The following is a 15389-nucleotide window of genomic DNA, read 5'->3' as shown; positions in this document are numbered from 1 at the left end:
CTTATTAATACATTGTTGATGGTTGCCTTCGTGTTTATAAATATTGGCTGAAACTCAGTCATTGTGGTTATAAACAGTGATCTCGGTCATCACAAATACATTATTTTCAAAGAGCAACTACAAACAGAAAATCATATGCCATATACATAATCTTAGAATAAGAAAACAAGCTTTTCTTACATTTTCTTATACTATTTTTTTCTCAGGAATAAAATTATTGGCTTTTCTCTTTGTCACTTAAAAAAAAACAAGTTCCTAGCAAAACGAACATCACTGGCAATTTCACACGATTATTCTATCCTTGCTCCCAAGTCCCCTCCTCTCCTCTCAGTAACAATGCCCAGTGAGACAACAAACAGAAGTTACAGTGACCAATGGAAACTTACTTCATTAGTAAGACATGAAACCACTCCATTAATGCCATTTTGAAGCTAACCTTTCAGGGATTTAATACAGTTGTTCTTTAACAATAGAACTTGGTTCATTTGCTACTTAAGACATGATTATTTAAATTAAAGTTAATTGGTTTCCCTACTCCCCTTTAGGGCATTAGGCTCAGAACATTTCTATTAGAAAAATCTAATTTGTCTCAAATTCCTATTTCTAAATTTTAGAGTGGCTAAAATGCTCTGATTTTTTAACTCTTTGTAGTAAAAATCATCTCTAAATGAGAGCTCAAATGGCAAAGCTATGAAAGTCGCAAGTGACGCAATTAGCCCAAGGGCAGGATAGGAGGTGAGGAGACCCAGAGCTCCAGTATAGGGGGAGCCCCAGGGCCCTGGCAGGGCCTGTCAGAGACCTGGAAAGCTGGGACCACTTCTGCTTTTTCTCTGGAGATTCCCAGTATAGAACATCCTCGACTGACCATGGTCCTACTTGACCATGGTGCAAAAACGATATACATTCGCTAGAAACCACCATGGAATTTTGAATCTGGCTCTTTTCCCAGGCTGGTCGTCCCTCATAGGGTACTCTGTCATGATGCTGGGCAGCTCCCCACCTGCCGCACTGTCCCAAGGGTGAACCCCCGACAAACGGACGACCATCCCTCACCCAGGCAACCACCCTGGTTTTCACTTCCAGAAGCATATTCGACTAATTACAGGAGATGTTCAACACTTTATGACAAACGAGGCTTTGTGTTGGATGGTTTTGCTCAACTGTAGGCTAATGTGAGTCCTCTGAGCACAGTGAGGGTAGGCTAGGCTAAGCTGGGATGTTCATGCATTGTTAGGTGTATTACAGGCATTTCCAAGTTACACTATCTTCAGGATATGAGGAGTTCATTGGGATGTAACCCCGCCGTAAGTCGAGGAAGAGACGTATGAATTTTAAAATGAAGACCTGCCAAAGCAAGATTACCAAAACCACCACATATCTGGAATGTTTACACTGAACCAGTTAAAATGTTTAATACACAAAATGCTGAGTGATAGAATTGATCTAGTCACAAATAATCACAGGATTAATAAAATGCTTTATTCATGGAGCTCTACAATGTGTGATACCCAATAATGGGACAAAGTGTGTACAAGTTCTACCATGAAAGTCTTTCTGTTTCTGTCCTGAATCTCAATGACTACCTCTATAACCCCATCTAGAAATACTGTTGAAATTCTAAAGTTCAAGCTCTTCTTGAATAGGAAGCTCAAATCCAAATGCTCCCTCTCATCATTCTTTGTCTCCAATCTCATTCATTCATTAAAAAAAATATATATTTTTGAGTGCTTACTATGTTCCACGTGCCTGCGTATTGAAAATATATCCATCAAAAAAATGTTTTAAAAGGACGTAATTTCTGTACTCATGCAGCATACTTTGAATGGAGGCGGACAAAATATATTAAACATACACACACACACACACACACACACACTCACACATATGTGTATGTAACTATGTATAGTATGAGAAATTGATAAATGCAGAGTAAACAGAACAGAGCAGTGGTGGGGTAGGTGGGGAGACTGGGGGAGCCAATGAAGGACAGAAATGAGCAATTTAAATGGGAGACTTAGAATAGGCCTCATAGAAAAAGGGACCTTGAACAAAGAAGCAGAAAAAGTGAGAGTAAGCCATGTAGATATCTGGGAGAAGAGCATTCAAGGCAGAAAAATAGCCAATGAAGCAGGAACAACATAATGCCTTTGTGCAAATTAGAAAAGGACCCCTACTTTCCTCCACTGCCCAAATATTACTGACTACATTAACTGATCTAAGGAGAATATTTAAATTATCAACTTACTAGATACTTAATAGATCTTAATAGTGTCTTAACAGATACTGAGAAGGAAATTAACACATTCAAAACCCATTCTTGACATGGTTAAAAAAGCAAAAAACAATTAGGTAGTAGTCAATGGCTATTTTCTTAACACAGAACTTAGTAGACGCTTTCCTGTTAATGTCAGGACCAAAAATTAGAAATGCCCATTATCTACACTATTATTTAATATTGCATTTGAAGGATCAGCCAATGGAACAGGACAAGAGGCATAAGAACTAGAAAGGAAGAGGGAATATACCTGGATAATATACCTGGAAACCACCCCAAAATTAATAAAAAATTAAATACCAATAATATGAGAATTTAGTAAGACAGCAGGATATAAATTAATAAACAAAAATTCAAAGCCTTCAATGAAAAGAAAACAGTTAAATGGAGTAATGGAACAGAGGAAGCCATATACATTAGCAACAAAACTGTTAAACACCTGTATATACACTTAGTAAGAGATGTATAAAATCTCTATGAATAAAACTTTAAAAATAGAGATGAATAAACAGAATGATATCCCATGATACAATGACTCAACATCATAAAGAGGTCAATTCTTCACAAGTTAATATATAAATATAGAAAAATAACAATGCCAAAAGAAATTTTATTTGAGCTAAACAATTTGATTCTAAAATTTGCATGTATGTTAATATGCAAATTTTAAATTATTTTTAATGTTTTATATAAAATATCTTGAAATCTATAAAAAGCAATCAGCCACATGAGAAGACAAGATAACAAAAGCCAAGAGAAATATCACAAAAGAAAGACATCCATGCGGAATTCAGATAATGGAGTTATCGATCATAAAACACTAAAATAATTATCCTGAACATACTCAAACACTCAAGGTAATAGAAGTCAAAATTGAAAAATTCAGCACATAATGGGAAGCATAAAAAGAGAAATAAATGGAAAGAGTAGAGCTGAAAAATACAATAACTGAATTTTAAAAATCAACGTGTTTAACGGTGCATTAATACACTGGAGAGATTTAATGAAGGAGAAGACAGATCAAAGGAAAGCAGAATGAAGCACTGAAAAACAAAGCAATGGTAAATACTAACGAGAGGGTGGGAAACTATGTGGCTTTAACATATAATCCTAAAGGGTTGCCTGGGTGGCTCAGTAGGTTAAGTGTCTGCCTTCAGCTCAGGCTGTAATCCTGGGGTCCTAGGATTGACACTTGTGTCAGACTCCCTGCTCAATGGGGAGCCTACTTCTCCTTCTCCCTGCTTCTGCCCCTGCTTGTGCTCTCTCTTTCCCTCCCCCAAATAAATAAATCTTTAAAAAATAAGTAAATAAAATACAATCTTAAAATTATTGCTAATCTATCCACCAAGAGGCGAGAATATAAGGGAGAATATAATATAGATTCAACCTTTGAATCTAGGTTGGTTTGTGATATGATGATTTAAAAAAGGAAATACAGGGGCACCTGGGTGGCTCAGTTATTTCAACATCTGTCTTTTGATCTCAGCTGGCCTCATGATCTCAGGGTGGTGAGATCAAGCCCCACATTGGGCTCTGTGCTCAGCAGGGAATCTGCTTGAGATTCTCTCCCTTTCCCTCTCCCTCTGTTCCCCCTACTTTCTCTCTCTCTCTTTCAAATAAATAAATCTTTAATAAAATAGGAAATAAATATTTGGTCTTGTTCTGATATATGGCTCTTAAAACCCCTAGAATTTCCTAAGTGATAAGAGCTAGAAAATTTTTTGTTGTGTTACTGTGGTGACTTGGGGCCTCACCTAAAGCTAGGGGCTGGTTGCCTGAAAAACCAACCATGTGGTTCCAGAACTGGTTGGGGAACCAAAACACTTCCATGTGTCACTGTGCCAGGCCTAAACTCCATCGTAACAAAAGATCCTCTTTGGGGGCCCTCACCCTGTGTATGTCTCCATCTGGTATTAATACCTTCTGTAATAATTTGGTAATTTAGTGGGAAAATGGATTTCCTGAGGTCTATGAGCCAAGTTCATCAAACCCAAGGAGGAGTCATGGGAACTTCTGCTTTAGAGCCAGCTGGTCAGAAACACAGGTAACAAGATGGACTCATGAGGGACATCTGAAGTGAAAGGCAGTTTTGTGGGACTGAGTCCTTAACCTGTGGGATCTGACGTTATCTCCAGGTAGACACTATTGGGAAGCACCTCCTTCCCCCCACCTCTCCCATGCTGGAATTAGGGCCCAGGCCTTGAGCATAGTGGAAACCAGGAGCATAATAAAATGGTTGTTATTTTATAACACTAAGTTTGAGATGATTGGTTTTACTGCAACTAACAACTAGAAGAGAGACCTAGAGATACAGAGATAAGAATACAGTGTAGAGCTGGAGCTCCCAGAAGGAAAGAAAATGGGGCAGAAGCAATATCTGAACAGATAATGGCTGAGAATTTCTTAAAATTTCATGAAAGCTCTCAAGATACAGATATAAAAGACCCTATAAACCTCACAGAATAAAGAAAAGCTTGACTAAACACATCATAGTGAAACTAATGGAAACCAAAACTAAAGAGAAAATGTTCTCAAAGATAGCTAGAAAAAAAATTCCTTTTAAAGAAGAAAAAATAAGAATGATTTGACTTCTCAAGAGACCATAGAAACCAAAACACAACAGACTGATATTTTCAAAATACCGAAAGGAAAAAAAAAATCACCAACCTTGAATCTTATTTAGCATAGCAGAAGCTGTTGATGCCTTGCATCATATTCTTTCAGGCCAATCCTAATTTTGGCTTCATTTGTGGTCAACTGAGTAGTAACCTTAATTACACCTTCAAAATCCCTTTTGCCACAAACTTAATTACGAGAATATCACCATAGGACAGAAGTCACTGGGGTCATCCTAGAATTCTTAGCCTTCTGCCTACCACACATATTCTATGACCCACCAATTCCACTTTTAGGTTTGTACCCAACTGAAAAGTATACATTTTCTTCACAAAATACACGTACTGTAGTAGCAGCACTGTTCAGGGTAGCCTGAACTTGAAAACCACCTTATGGCCTTCAACAGAAGAATAGTAGTATGTTTGCTCAATGGAATTCTATTGAGCTACGGGAATTTTAAAAATACATAAATGAATATTATAAACAAGATTGAACAAAGCAGCAAGATACAAAGAATTTTGTTCATGTATATATAAATTTTGCCAAAAATCGGCAAAACTTATCTATGAGGTAGAAGTCAGAGTAGAGGTTACCCTTGGAGAAGAGGAAAGAATGGGAGTAGGTAGAGAAGTCATTTGGAGAGCTGATGATACTGTGTCTTATCTAGGTGTGTTCAGTCTGTGAAAATTTATAAAATTATATATGTACTGTATGTGCAAAGATTAAAAATTCTGCTTCAAGCAAATCTTAGAAAATCCAAAAGAATCTTCATACAAATTACTAGTAATAGAATTTATCAAGATGGCTGAAAGTAAAATTAATATACAAGCAACTCCGTTTCTATATATCAACAACAAAAAAATAGAATACAGACTTAAAAAGACACCTTTCACAACAGAATCAGAAAATGTCAACTTTAATTAACCTAGAAATTAATCTAACAAAAGGCATGCAAATCTCTCCAGAAAAATTATAAAACTTTATTAAGGAATATTAAAGAGGACTTAAATAGGGTGCCTGGGTGGCACAGTGAGTTAAGCATCCAGCCCATGGATTCAGCTCAGGTCGTGATAGTTTCAGCTCAGGCTGTAACCTCAGGGCCATCCTGTCTGGCTCTGTGCTCAGTGCAGAGTCTGCTTAGGACTTTCGCTTCCTTTCTCTCTGTCCCATCCCCCCACCCCCTCTCTCTCTCAAAAAAAAAAAAAAAACCAACTTAAAAAAAAGAGGACTTATACGTTGAGAGATGCTACATTCATATTTATGAAAACTTCATATCACAAAAATGTTAATTCTCCTCTAATTGACCCAGGTTCAACGCAAATGCAAGCAAAACTCAGAGTAGCAGACTCTAAAATGTATCTGGGAGAGAGAAAAGGTCAGGATTTTTTGTTTCAAAAAAGAAGGAAAAGTAGTGCATATTTGTACTTCTAGTACTTAGGATCTACTAAAGAATTTAGAGAGTGTGGAACTAATCAAGGCAACATGACCAGTGGAATCGAGTGAAGAGCCAGAAACAGACCCACACAGATCTGGAACATTGCCGTACAACACAGCTAAGATATCAGACTGGTGGGGAAAGGGGGTATTCAGTAAGTGGAGTTGGAAAAAAAATAAGATTATACATACTGGAAAGAAAGAAAATTGTATCCCTACCTCACTCTATACACAAAAATTAACTCTAAATGAGTCAATAACAAGACTTTAAATCACTAGAAAATATAGGTGATTATCTTAGACTGTTGAGTAGAAAAGCATTTTTGAAACAAGATGCAAAACTCACAAATTCAGCAAAGATACATTTGACCACATTGAAATTAGTACCTTTTATGAAAAATCTCCCAAATACATGAATTTTAAAAATCTCAAAGTTTCCCAGACTGAGCCAGAAAAAAAAGTGTGATAGGTTCATCTTATTTCAATCTCACAAAGGTTTATAGAATAATTAGTTAGAGTACACAGAAGTCAATGAATGGGGAACTGAGAGCCAGAAAGATTAATAAAAACAGAGGAGTTTCTTGGAAACGTTTAATAAGATGCCCACATCTCTGATAAGACAGATGAAAAAAAACGCAAGACAAAGGGAATACCAGAAGGACAAAACATGAAGGATGGAAAGAAGAAAGTAACTCATGATTACGTCAGGGGAGAAGCAGCTATTTGAGAGTCAGCAAAGGGGAGGCTATAACCTGAGCCTTCCATGGTGACAAAGATGTGAGGGATGACGTAAGTAACAGGACTCACCAACCAAGACAGGTCTCTAATAGGAAGAGGACGTCTGTCCCCAGTCGCTTGCCTGCTTTCTCACCTTAACAGTCAGGCTGGGAAGCGGGGAAGGGAACTTTAGGGGCTACTAGGAGGCTCTAGACTCAAATCCCCTCTTCAGGGACAATGCAGGAGGCTCACAGCAGCTTCCCTCACTAGAGGCTGCTCTCAGCTTCAAGAAACTGCCTCACCCACGGTCGGAAGGCATCCAGGCTCGGGACTGACTGATGTGGAAGTATAAAGGCCTGGCTCCCTTGTGGATTTGGGACCACTATGAAGAGCCATCCTCATTCCAGAGCTCTAGATAGTAACAGCTGAGGCCTCAGTGGTGGATCCCCTGCTCCTACTTTGTCACTTCCTTAGGCGTCCGGTATTTTTTCAGGGCATTCCCCAATACCCCAGCGTGCTGCTCTCTCTCAGTCTGTTATCAGGGAGCATAGGATAAGGATTTAAAGGCCCTTTTTAGCATTTTTTCCTTAGGACCCAGTCAAAGTGCTCTTTAGTTTTTTGGAGGTTATGAACCTCTTAGGCAATATAGTGAAAACTAAGTACTCTTGTCTCAAAAAAAAAATACACCTAGGCACTTAATGTAGACTTTCACATGGCACAGGCCCAGCTCAAACTTTATTACCTATGTGAAGCTCTGTACATAATCATAAAATTAGCCACCATTTATTGAGCACCTGCTTTGGACAAGACCTGTGCTAAGAGCTTCAGTTTTATTCCGCCTTTGATCACGGCATGATTCATTTAAAGACTTGCTCAAGGGGCGCCTGGGTGGCTCAGTGGGTTAAACCTCTGCCCACGGCTAAGGTCACGATCTCAGGGTCCTGGATCAGTGGCATCGGGCTCTCAGCTCCCCGCGGAGCGTGCTTCCTCCTCTCTCTCTGCCTGCCTCTCTGTCTACTTGTGACCTCTGTCTGTCAAATAAAATCTTAGAAGAAAAAAGACTTGCTCAAAATAACCAGCTAATAATTAGCAGATACTAGATTTAAATCCAATTTGTTAACCTTGTGCTTTGGATGAATGACAAGAAAAAAGGGAAATTTAGAGTAACTCTTTACTCTTTTTACTCTCTTACAAAGGTCACCTAGTAACAAGTGTCAGAACTGGGATCTAAATCCTCGACTAACTACAAAGCCAGTGCTCTTTGGGTTCAACGCGTCGTTGCATTCCTCAGAATGAAAAAAGTTGACTTTGTCCCACTTCTGCCCTTTGTAGCTCCCTTTGTTATTTGCATTTGTTTCTCCAGCCATTCCCGGAAGAGCTTTGTGTGGCGCTGTTGCAGACGGCTAACGTGCAGGCCCGCAGGCAAGGGCGGCTCGCCAGTTGCCGTACAACAACATGGCAGCTCTATGCATCTCCCTCTAACTGAGGGGCGCTGGGTGGCATCCGTACACCAAGGCGGCGCTGTTTCTGACGTAACTTCCCATCCGGCGCAGTCAGAGTTGACCTTTAAACTTGCATGCACTTCTGCTTTCCTCTTCCGGGGACGGCTTCCGTAGGTATGGCTGCTTTTTCTGTGTCAGTACCCCTACTCCTTTTACAATCGGCTGCCATCGGGGGAGTTGGGGAAGCCAGGATCTCTCAGGCTTAGCTCTCTGAACTGGCGTGGGGTTAAAGGTTCAGGAGGAAGGCTGGTGGTGAGCAGGTCCCTGGCTTTTAAGCTTCACACAGCCATCCATCCGGACCTCCCTTCCCGAGCCGGGAGTACCTGGAGAGCTCACAGCTCGGGCCTTTGCCGGCTTAGAAGTCGCGTTTGGAGACCTACGAGTTGTCATCCGGCAGGTTGAGACTGCGGCATCGCAGAACATTTTATATCTTACGCACACATTTTATCATTGGGCCTGCATATATGTTTAGGCTTTGGGATGGCGGACGACCAGTATGTCCGGGTCGTTATTTCAGAATGTTTTCATTTCCAAGGCCAGTACCAAGGGAGATTAAAAAAAAAAAAAAAAAAATGTTAAGAGGGAGTATTCTGTCTTGGGTTTGGAGCTGTAAACGGAATGGTGACTCTTTGGATCTCGCGCATTGGCCTTTGGTGTCAACCTTATGCTTTGGTGTAATGTTAGGAGCTTCTACCAACAAATGAAGGCTGTTTTCTTTTACATCGCATGTGATGTAGTGACTGCGAAGTTTGGGCTTAAAAAATGAGGATTCAAGTCTTGTTTACGTTTTCATGTTACTTTGAGTGGTTAACTGAAAAACGGCTCCTGTGTGTACTTGAATATCCGATTTGCTAAGTGACCTCATTCAGTATTATTTTCTGTTGGTAAATGAGGGGGGGGGAAAGATGGCTGTAATTCAAAGACACTTTGATACCAAAATAAGTATTAGTTGGCGCTTGACTTGTCCCACATGCTACTTTGGGCTGAGTCACTGAGCATCTTTTATAGGACAGGCACTCCAGTAGATTGAGCAGGTTCGCTTCTGTCATTTAATCTTAGTGACAGCCATGTGAACTCGGTAAAAATGTTGTTTTAGAGACCAGGAGCCTGGGTAGCCCCTTGTGCAGTATTCCAGTGGATGGCATAAGTGAGGGTATAACTTAAATGTTCAGGTGCAGTTTTCCTTTAAAAACTTGTAAATTTGCCTGTTAGTAACACTTTTCTGGACACCACGCCAAAGTGAATCAGATTAAGCCTGGCAGATTTTAATCAAGTGCCATCATTGGTTACTATCAGGAAAACAAACATGGGCCTCCTAGCATTCTTACTAATCACTTTTAAATATAAGTAGATTAAAGTACGGAGTTCTTTTCATAAGGTACTTTAAGGATTATTGTATATAAGAATATGTATATGGAATGTATGAATTATGTGATGCCGCTTTGTTGTGAGGTTTGAATTCTTTCCACAATTCAGTTTTATTCCATTCTTAATTCAGGCATTCAGAATGGTCCAGCGTTTGACCTACCGTCGTAGGCTGTCCTACAATACAGCCTCTAATAAAACTAGGCTGTAAGTATTTCTGAAATTCAAAATACATATTGTTGTTTACTCTGCAGAATGCTGAGCTTTTCCCTATCCTCTCACTTCCTAGGTCCCGAACCCCAGGTAATAGAATCGTTTACCTTTATACCAAGAAGGTTGGGAAAGCACCAAAATCTGCATGTGGCGTGTGCCCAGGCCGACTTCGAGGAGTAAGTGATCCTTCTGTTATGAATAACAAGAGCTAGTGAGCATTAATACTTGGTAAGAGAATGAGTGAAGGAGAGGTCGCTATCCATGATCCAAGTCTGTCAAGAGCATAGACTTTTAAAGCCTAAATGACAGATGCAGTGAAATGCCTTTCAAATAAATGAGTATACCATTTCCTGTTCTGACCTAGCCTGCCCACATGTCAAATCCAGGACAGTTTCTGTTAAACCATCAAAATAATCTCAGCATTGACTTTGCAGGTTCGTGCTGTGAGGCCTAAAGTGCTTATGAGGTTGTCTAAAACGAAAAAACACGTCAGCAGGGCCTACGGTGGTTCCATGTGTGCCAAGTGTGTTCGTGACAGGTAAGTATAACTCTTAAATCCAGTGGACTTTCTTAAACTTGTGTGCGCATGTGTCGGGGGTTCCATTGCATGCTAATCATAGAAGACTAGTGAACTTTAAACGAAAGTTGCGTATTTTGGAATCCTTCCTAGACTAGGGATAATTGGTGCTCTACGGACTAATAAATAATGCTGGTTCAAACTAATTCACTTGAGATTTCGGGGCATTCTTATGCTAGATGTAGAAATTAAATTGACCTTGGTTTTGGGGGGGGAGGCAGGTAAGAAACTAGTAAGTTGTAGGTTACTCAGGTAGATGGAGAGTGGAAGGTCTTAAAAGTGTAGAAACAAAATAACTAGATGTGGGGCACCTGGGTGGCTCAGTGGGTTAAAGCCTTTGGTTCCGTTCATGATCTCTGGGTCCTGGGATGGAGCCCCACATCCAGCACTCTGCTCAGCAGGGAGCCGGCCTGCTTCTGTCTCTTGCTCTGCCTGCCTCTCTGCCTACTTACATTCTCTTATCTGTCAAATAAATCTTTTTAAATATTTAAAGTAAATCTTTTAAAAAAACAAAATAACTAGATGTAGTTCTGGTGTGGCTGGAGCAGTGTTGTGGGAGGTAATAGATGAAAGGTACAAGTCACAGATCAGGAAGGCCCTTACAAGACAGATTCTTAGCTTGATCCTTAAACATGGAGGGATTGATGGGTTTCAAGCAGGGCCTTTGGTGGGCCAGAATCTAAACCTACAGCAGAATGAATAGTAACCATATTCTTTCAACAAAAGGTGAGTGCTTGGAACAGTTCAGTTCCTCCTCTTCATGAAGGCTGAGGCACTGGCACCTGCATTAAGACCTAAAGGCTGGGTGGAGAGGGTTATAGGAGATGAGAGTGTTCCAGGTAGAGGACAGGACTTGGGTACGTGAAAGAATTGGTAGTGGCCTAGGTAGGAGTGGAAACGGTGGAGTCTGTGATGGTAACATTTACTGGGTGTTCTGATGGTAAACATTGTCACAAGTCCATCTGGGACAGGTTTCTGTTTTACTTCTTGTGAAGAAACCAAGGCTTGTTTAAATTCACATAGCCGCTAAGGGACGGCACTGGGATTCATTCTAGTTTTTATTGAGGCCCTTGCTTTTAAACTAACTGATTTTATAAACATGAATGCCTCCAAAGACTAAGTGGAAGAATTGGTGAGGTAAGTTGGTCTTCACAAGTTAAGGAGCTGGTTCATTAAGGTGGGTTGCCTCCAATTTATTCAGTTCTATAAAATGGTTAAAGTAAGTTTCTAAACCAAATCTGGCACCAAACTTGGCAAGTTCACTCTGCCTTTCAGGAGTTAATTGTAGGGGGATGGTAAGGCATGTTACAGTAATACAAATAGAAAATCAATGTAACTTGCATGAAATACAGGAAAGCTGAACTATGATTGAAGTTTTGAAGAGATAATTACCTTCAAGTTGGTGGGACTCTGGAAATGGCATTGGAATGATAGGTAAATGTTGCCCAAGAAGTTGAAAGGGCATTGTAGGCAAGGAATGTAAAGGAATGAGAAATGAGATTGGAAAGGTATATTGGAGATGAGAGGGTCATGAGTTAGTTTTAAGGTAAAAGGGTTTGGCTTTTTACCAGTGTTTGGTTCCCAGATTTTGCTAAACATAATCATGGGCACATTATTAAAAATAGGATTTATAGGCCCTAGCTCTTAAGAGATTTGGGAGTAGGTCTACTGGTAATCTGTAGGTTAGTGTTAGCTATGACTCTGAGAGGAGTGTGGTCTTTGAGTAAGTTTTTAGGGAATGAGTCCAAAATCCCAGGACTTTCAGGCAGGGTTATTAGATAAACAGGGGTACCAATAAAAAAGCATAGGTGGGACAGGTTTTTTTGGGAATTTAATTTCTCTCTGGAGGTAACTTTGCTTTTAACAAATGGTAGTGAGAACCAGCTGTTTGTCAGGTCCTGCACTGTAGTAAAAGTCATTAATAAAAAGTACTTTCTCTCTAAATGGAGATTCAGAGTATAGAAATTGCATCTCTTTCCCAAGTTTCATCTCATAAAGTCTTGTGAAATGGGTATGAACTTACTGCTGTACTTTACGACAGAGAAGGTAACTTGCCCAAGATCACATAGCTAGTAAGTCGCAGAGGTGGCCTCATTCAAGCTGTAGAGTCTTCACACTTGAGAAATTGCCTCTTGCTAATATCTTTTAACCCACCATTTTGATTCTGCACACATAATTCCTTCATGACTCAGAAGAAGAGGGCAGGTGCAATCAGCATAGAATTGAGGGATTATCCTGCTTTAAATGCCAGCGCAGGAATACCTTCAGCTAAACGGTCTGCCCATCTGATTGCAGCTCCTGAGTGTTTAGTCTGTACTTGTAGGTTTCGTTTACTTATAAGTGTTCATTTAATATTTTTTTTTTTCTAGGATCAAGCGTGCTTTCCTTATCGAGGAGCAGAAAATCGTTGTGAAAGTGTTGAAGGCACAAGCACAGAGTCAGAAAGCTAAATAAAAAAATGAAGCTGTTTTGAGTAATAAAAAAATCAAAAGGCTTGATCTGTTATTGCTGTTGTAATTTGTTAGTATACCCATTTCTATGGTGTTTGGGGATTTCATTATTTTTAGGTGATTGCTTTTTCTGAAACAGGAAATGGACGTTAGTGATAGGTAGAATTTTTTGATGGCAGCTCTGGAAGACTTGGATGGTTTGAGAAAAGAGGCCTTTAAATATCTGGATGTTTCTTTTAATTCCTCTGAATAATTTCCATAGAGTCTCCTTCAGCACCAGTGTTGACAGGACAGAATAACGGTGTTCAATAAGTTTTTTGGAATGGAATCTTTTACACCATCTTATTTAAACCTTCCATTTCTTTAGGTCAGTTCAAAATGGTCTATATTGGAGAGCTCAGAACTTCATATTCAGCAAATAATGAGCTCTTCTATACAAAACTTGTCATGGATCTAATGAAATTCAAACTGGTTGATGTTGAATTTAGAATCAGTTCAGAAATTAAAGTAACAGATCTTGGTTATATTTATTGTTGAAAGCTGTGTGATATTTCTAACAACTCTTAATAATATAAAAGTGTGTAAAGAGTGAGAGTAGCTCATTCTTACAGTGCTTAGACGGTACCAAGCATTTTCTAATATTCTGTGTACATTAGTTCATTGGAATTGCCTTCTAAGACCATTTTTTCAGATCATGTCAAGCTTATTTTTAATCTCCGGGGAGCATAGAGAGCAGAGGCAGGCTGTTTGCACAAGCAAAGAAATCTAGTCACCAAAAGAGCTTTCTGTATCACCTTTCCTCAGTCTAGGTGTTCTGTTACTAGTATGATGTAACTTAGATGTCTCAGGCAGAAGAGTGTTTCTCTTACAAATGACTGCCCTTTTGAAGAGGAAAGGTGTCCTGGAACTAGTAAGTGGCTAAACTGACACAGGAACTCCAGCAGTAAAGAATTTCTAATCCTGGCTTTGCCATGTGTGACGCTTCAAAATACTTCACTTCTTATTTGATAACCCCGTAACACCCATGTTATCCCCAGTTTGCAAATAAGGAAACGGAGACACACAGGTTATATAATTGTACCCAGAGCCATTTGTTTTTAGGATTTTTGCAAATGATATAGTGGTTGAAATCAAATGACTGTCACTCCCCACAAAGACAAATGATAGCTGAGGCCCCTATTGTCAGCCTAGTCTTAATTGAGATCCACCAGGTAATAGAGTTACCTCCTGTAATGTTTAATTATGATATAAAATTAAGATTTCTAATGGGGTTATAAGGAAAATGGAATTCTGAGGTAGATTAAACAGTCATTTCACTGACTTAGGCCAACCCATACTACAGGGACAAGTTTTGGTGATTTGGTGTGTGTGTTATGTATAAGAATGTGAAAGTGTGTGTGCTTAAAATAACATTAAACAATGTCTCAACATTTTAATTCAGTTATTTGCTTGCTTTGTAAACTAATGTAGCTTGTAATTGTTGAATACTGGCTATGGAGGGGACAGCCTCTGTTTGCCAGCCCAGCACCCATATGCTTCCCTCTACCACTCAGGGTGCGGTGTGTAGGACAGCTTGGCTGAACACAGACTACCTGGTGAGCTGGACTAAGGTTCAGCAAGATGAATAGGTTAAGAAGTTTGAGAAAAGCATTAAAGTTACATACTTTTCCAAAGAATGTATTTGTTAAGTGGTTTAACCTTTTTTTAAATTTGCAACATTCTCACGTGAAACGTCTTTGCAGACAATTTGAAAAGTATGGAAAAAACCAAATGAAAAAAATCCCCTTTTATTTCAGTATATAGGTTATTTAACCATTCGATGTTTTCCCATTTTGTTTTCTAGGCATAGATTTTAAATCAAAATTGGAGGGATCTATATAAATTTTCAACCCACTTTATGGAAAAATATTTCAGTGGCTGCATCTGCCATCAAATCTATGTGCCACAATTGACTCCCTTTCTTTTGAACATTTAGGTGATTTCCAGTTTTTCTTTTTTAATACTCGTGAGCATTCTTACATAATTGATCATTTCATTTATGGTGATTGTTTTAAAATTCATAAGCTGGCACTGAAGTATGGTACATATATGAAGCTTTAGTTCCTAGGGTTGCAATAGTGCTTCTTAAATGTCTAAGTCTGCTCAGGCTCCTTACTAATTACCACAGTCTGAGGGACTTAAACTACAAACATCTCTCCTAGTGCTAGACTGATAGTGCTGGCTGATTCAGTTCTTAGTGA

The 15389-nt window shown here is 39.4% G+C and overlaps 1 protein-coding gene across 2 annotated transcripts; it reads left to right on the top strand.

Moving 5' to 3' along the window:
* The first annotated feature begins 8624 nt into the window (after positions 1 to 8624).
* Positions 8625 to 13204, top strand: RPL34 (ribosomal protein L34). 2 transcript variants are annotated; one of them, XM_044224294.1, is made up of 5 exons: positions 8625 to 8658; positions 10043 to 10116; positions 10199 to 10298; positions 10557 to 10660; positions 13069 to 13204. In XM_044224294.1, the coding sequence occupies exons 2-5, from the start codon at positions 10052 to 10054 to the stop codon at positions 13151 to 13153; spliced, it is 354 nt and encodes a 117-aa protein (XP_044080229.1). In that variant the 5' UTR covers positions 8625 to 8658; positions 10043 to 10051; the 3' UTR covers positions 13154 to 13204. The 2 variants fall into 2 exon arrangements, with proteins under 2 accessions (XP_044080229.1, XP_044080228.1); XM_044224293.1 differs by lacking the exon at positions 8625 to 8658 and adding an exon at positions 8845 to 8941.
* Positions 13205 to 15389: the final 2185 nt, after the last annotated feature.

The sequence above is a fragment of the Neovison vison genome, chromosome 11, assembly GCF_020171115.1.
Source record: "Neovison vison isolate M4711 chromosome 11, ASM_NN_V1, whole genome shotgun sequence".
In the NCBI taxonomy this organism is placed as follows: domain Eukaryota; kingdom Metazoa; phylum Chordata; class Mammalia; order Carnivora; family Mustelidae; genus Neogale; species Neogale vison.
The sequence above is the reverse complement of the archived record's forward strand: the minus strand, read 5'-3'. Positions and strand labels throughout refer to the sequence as shown.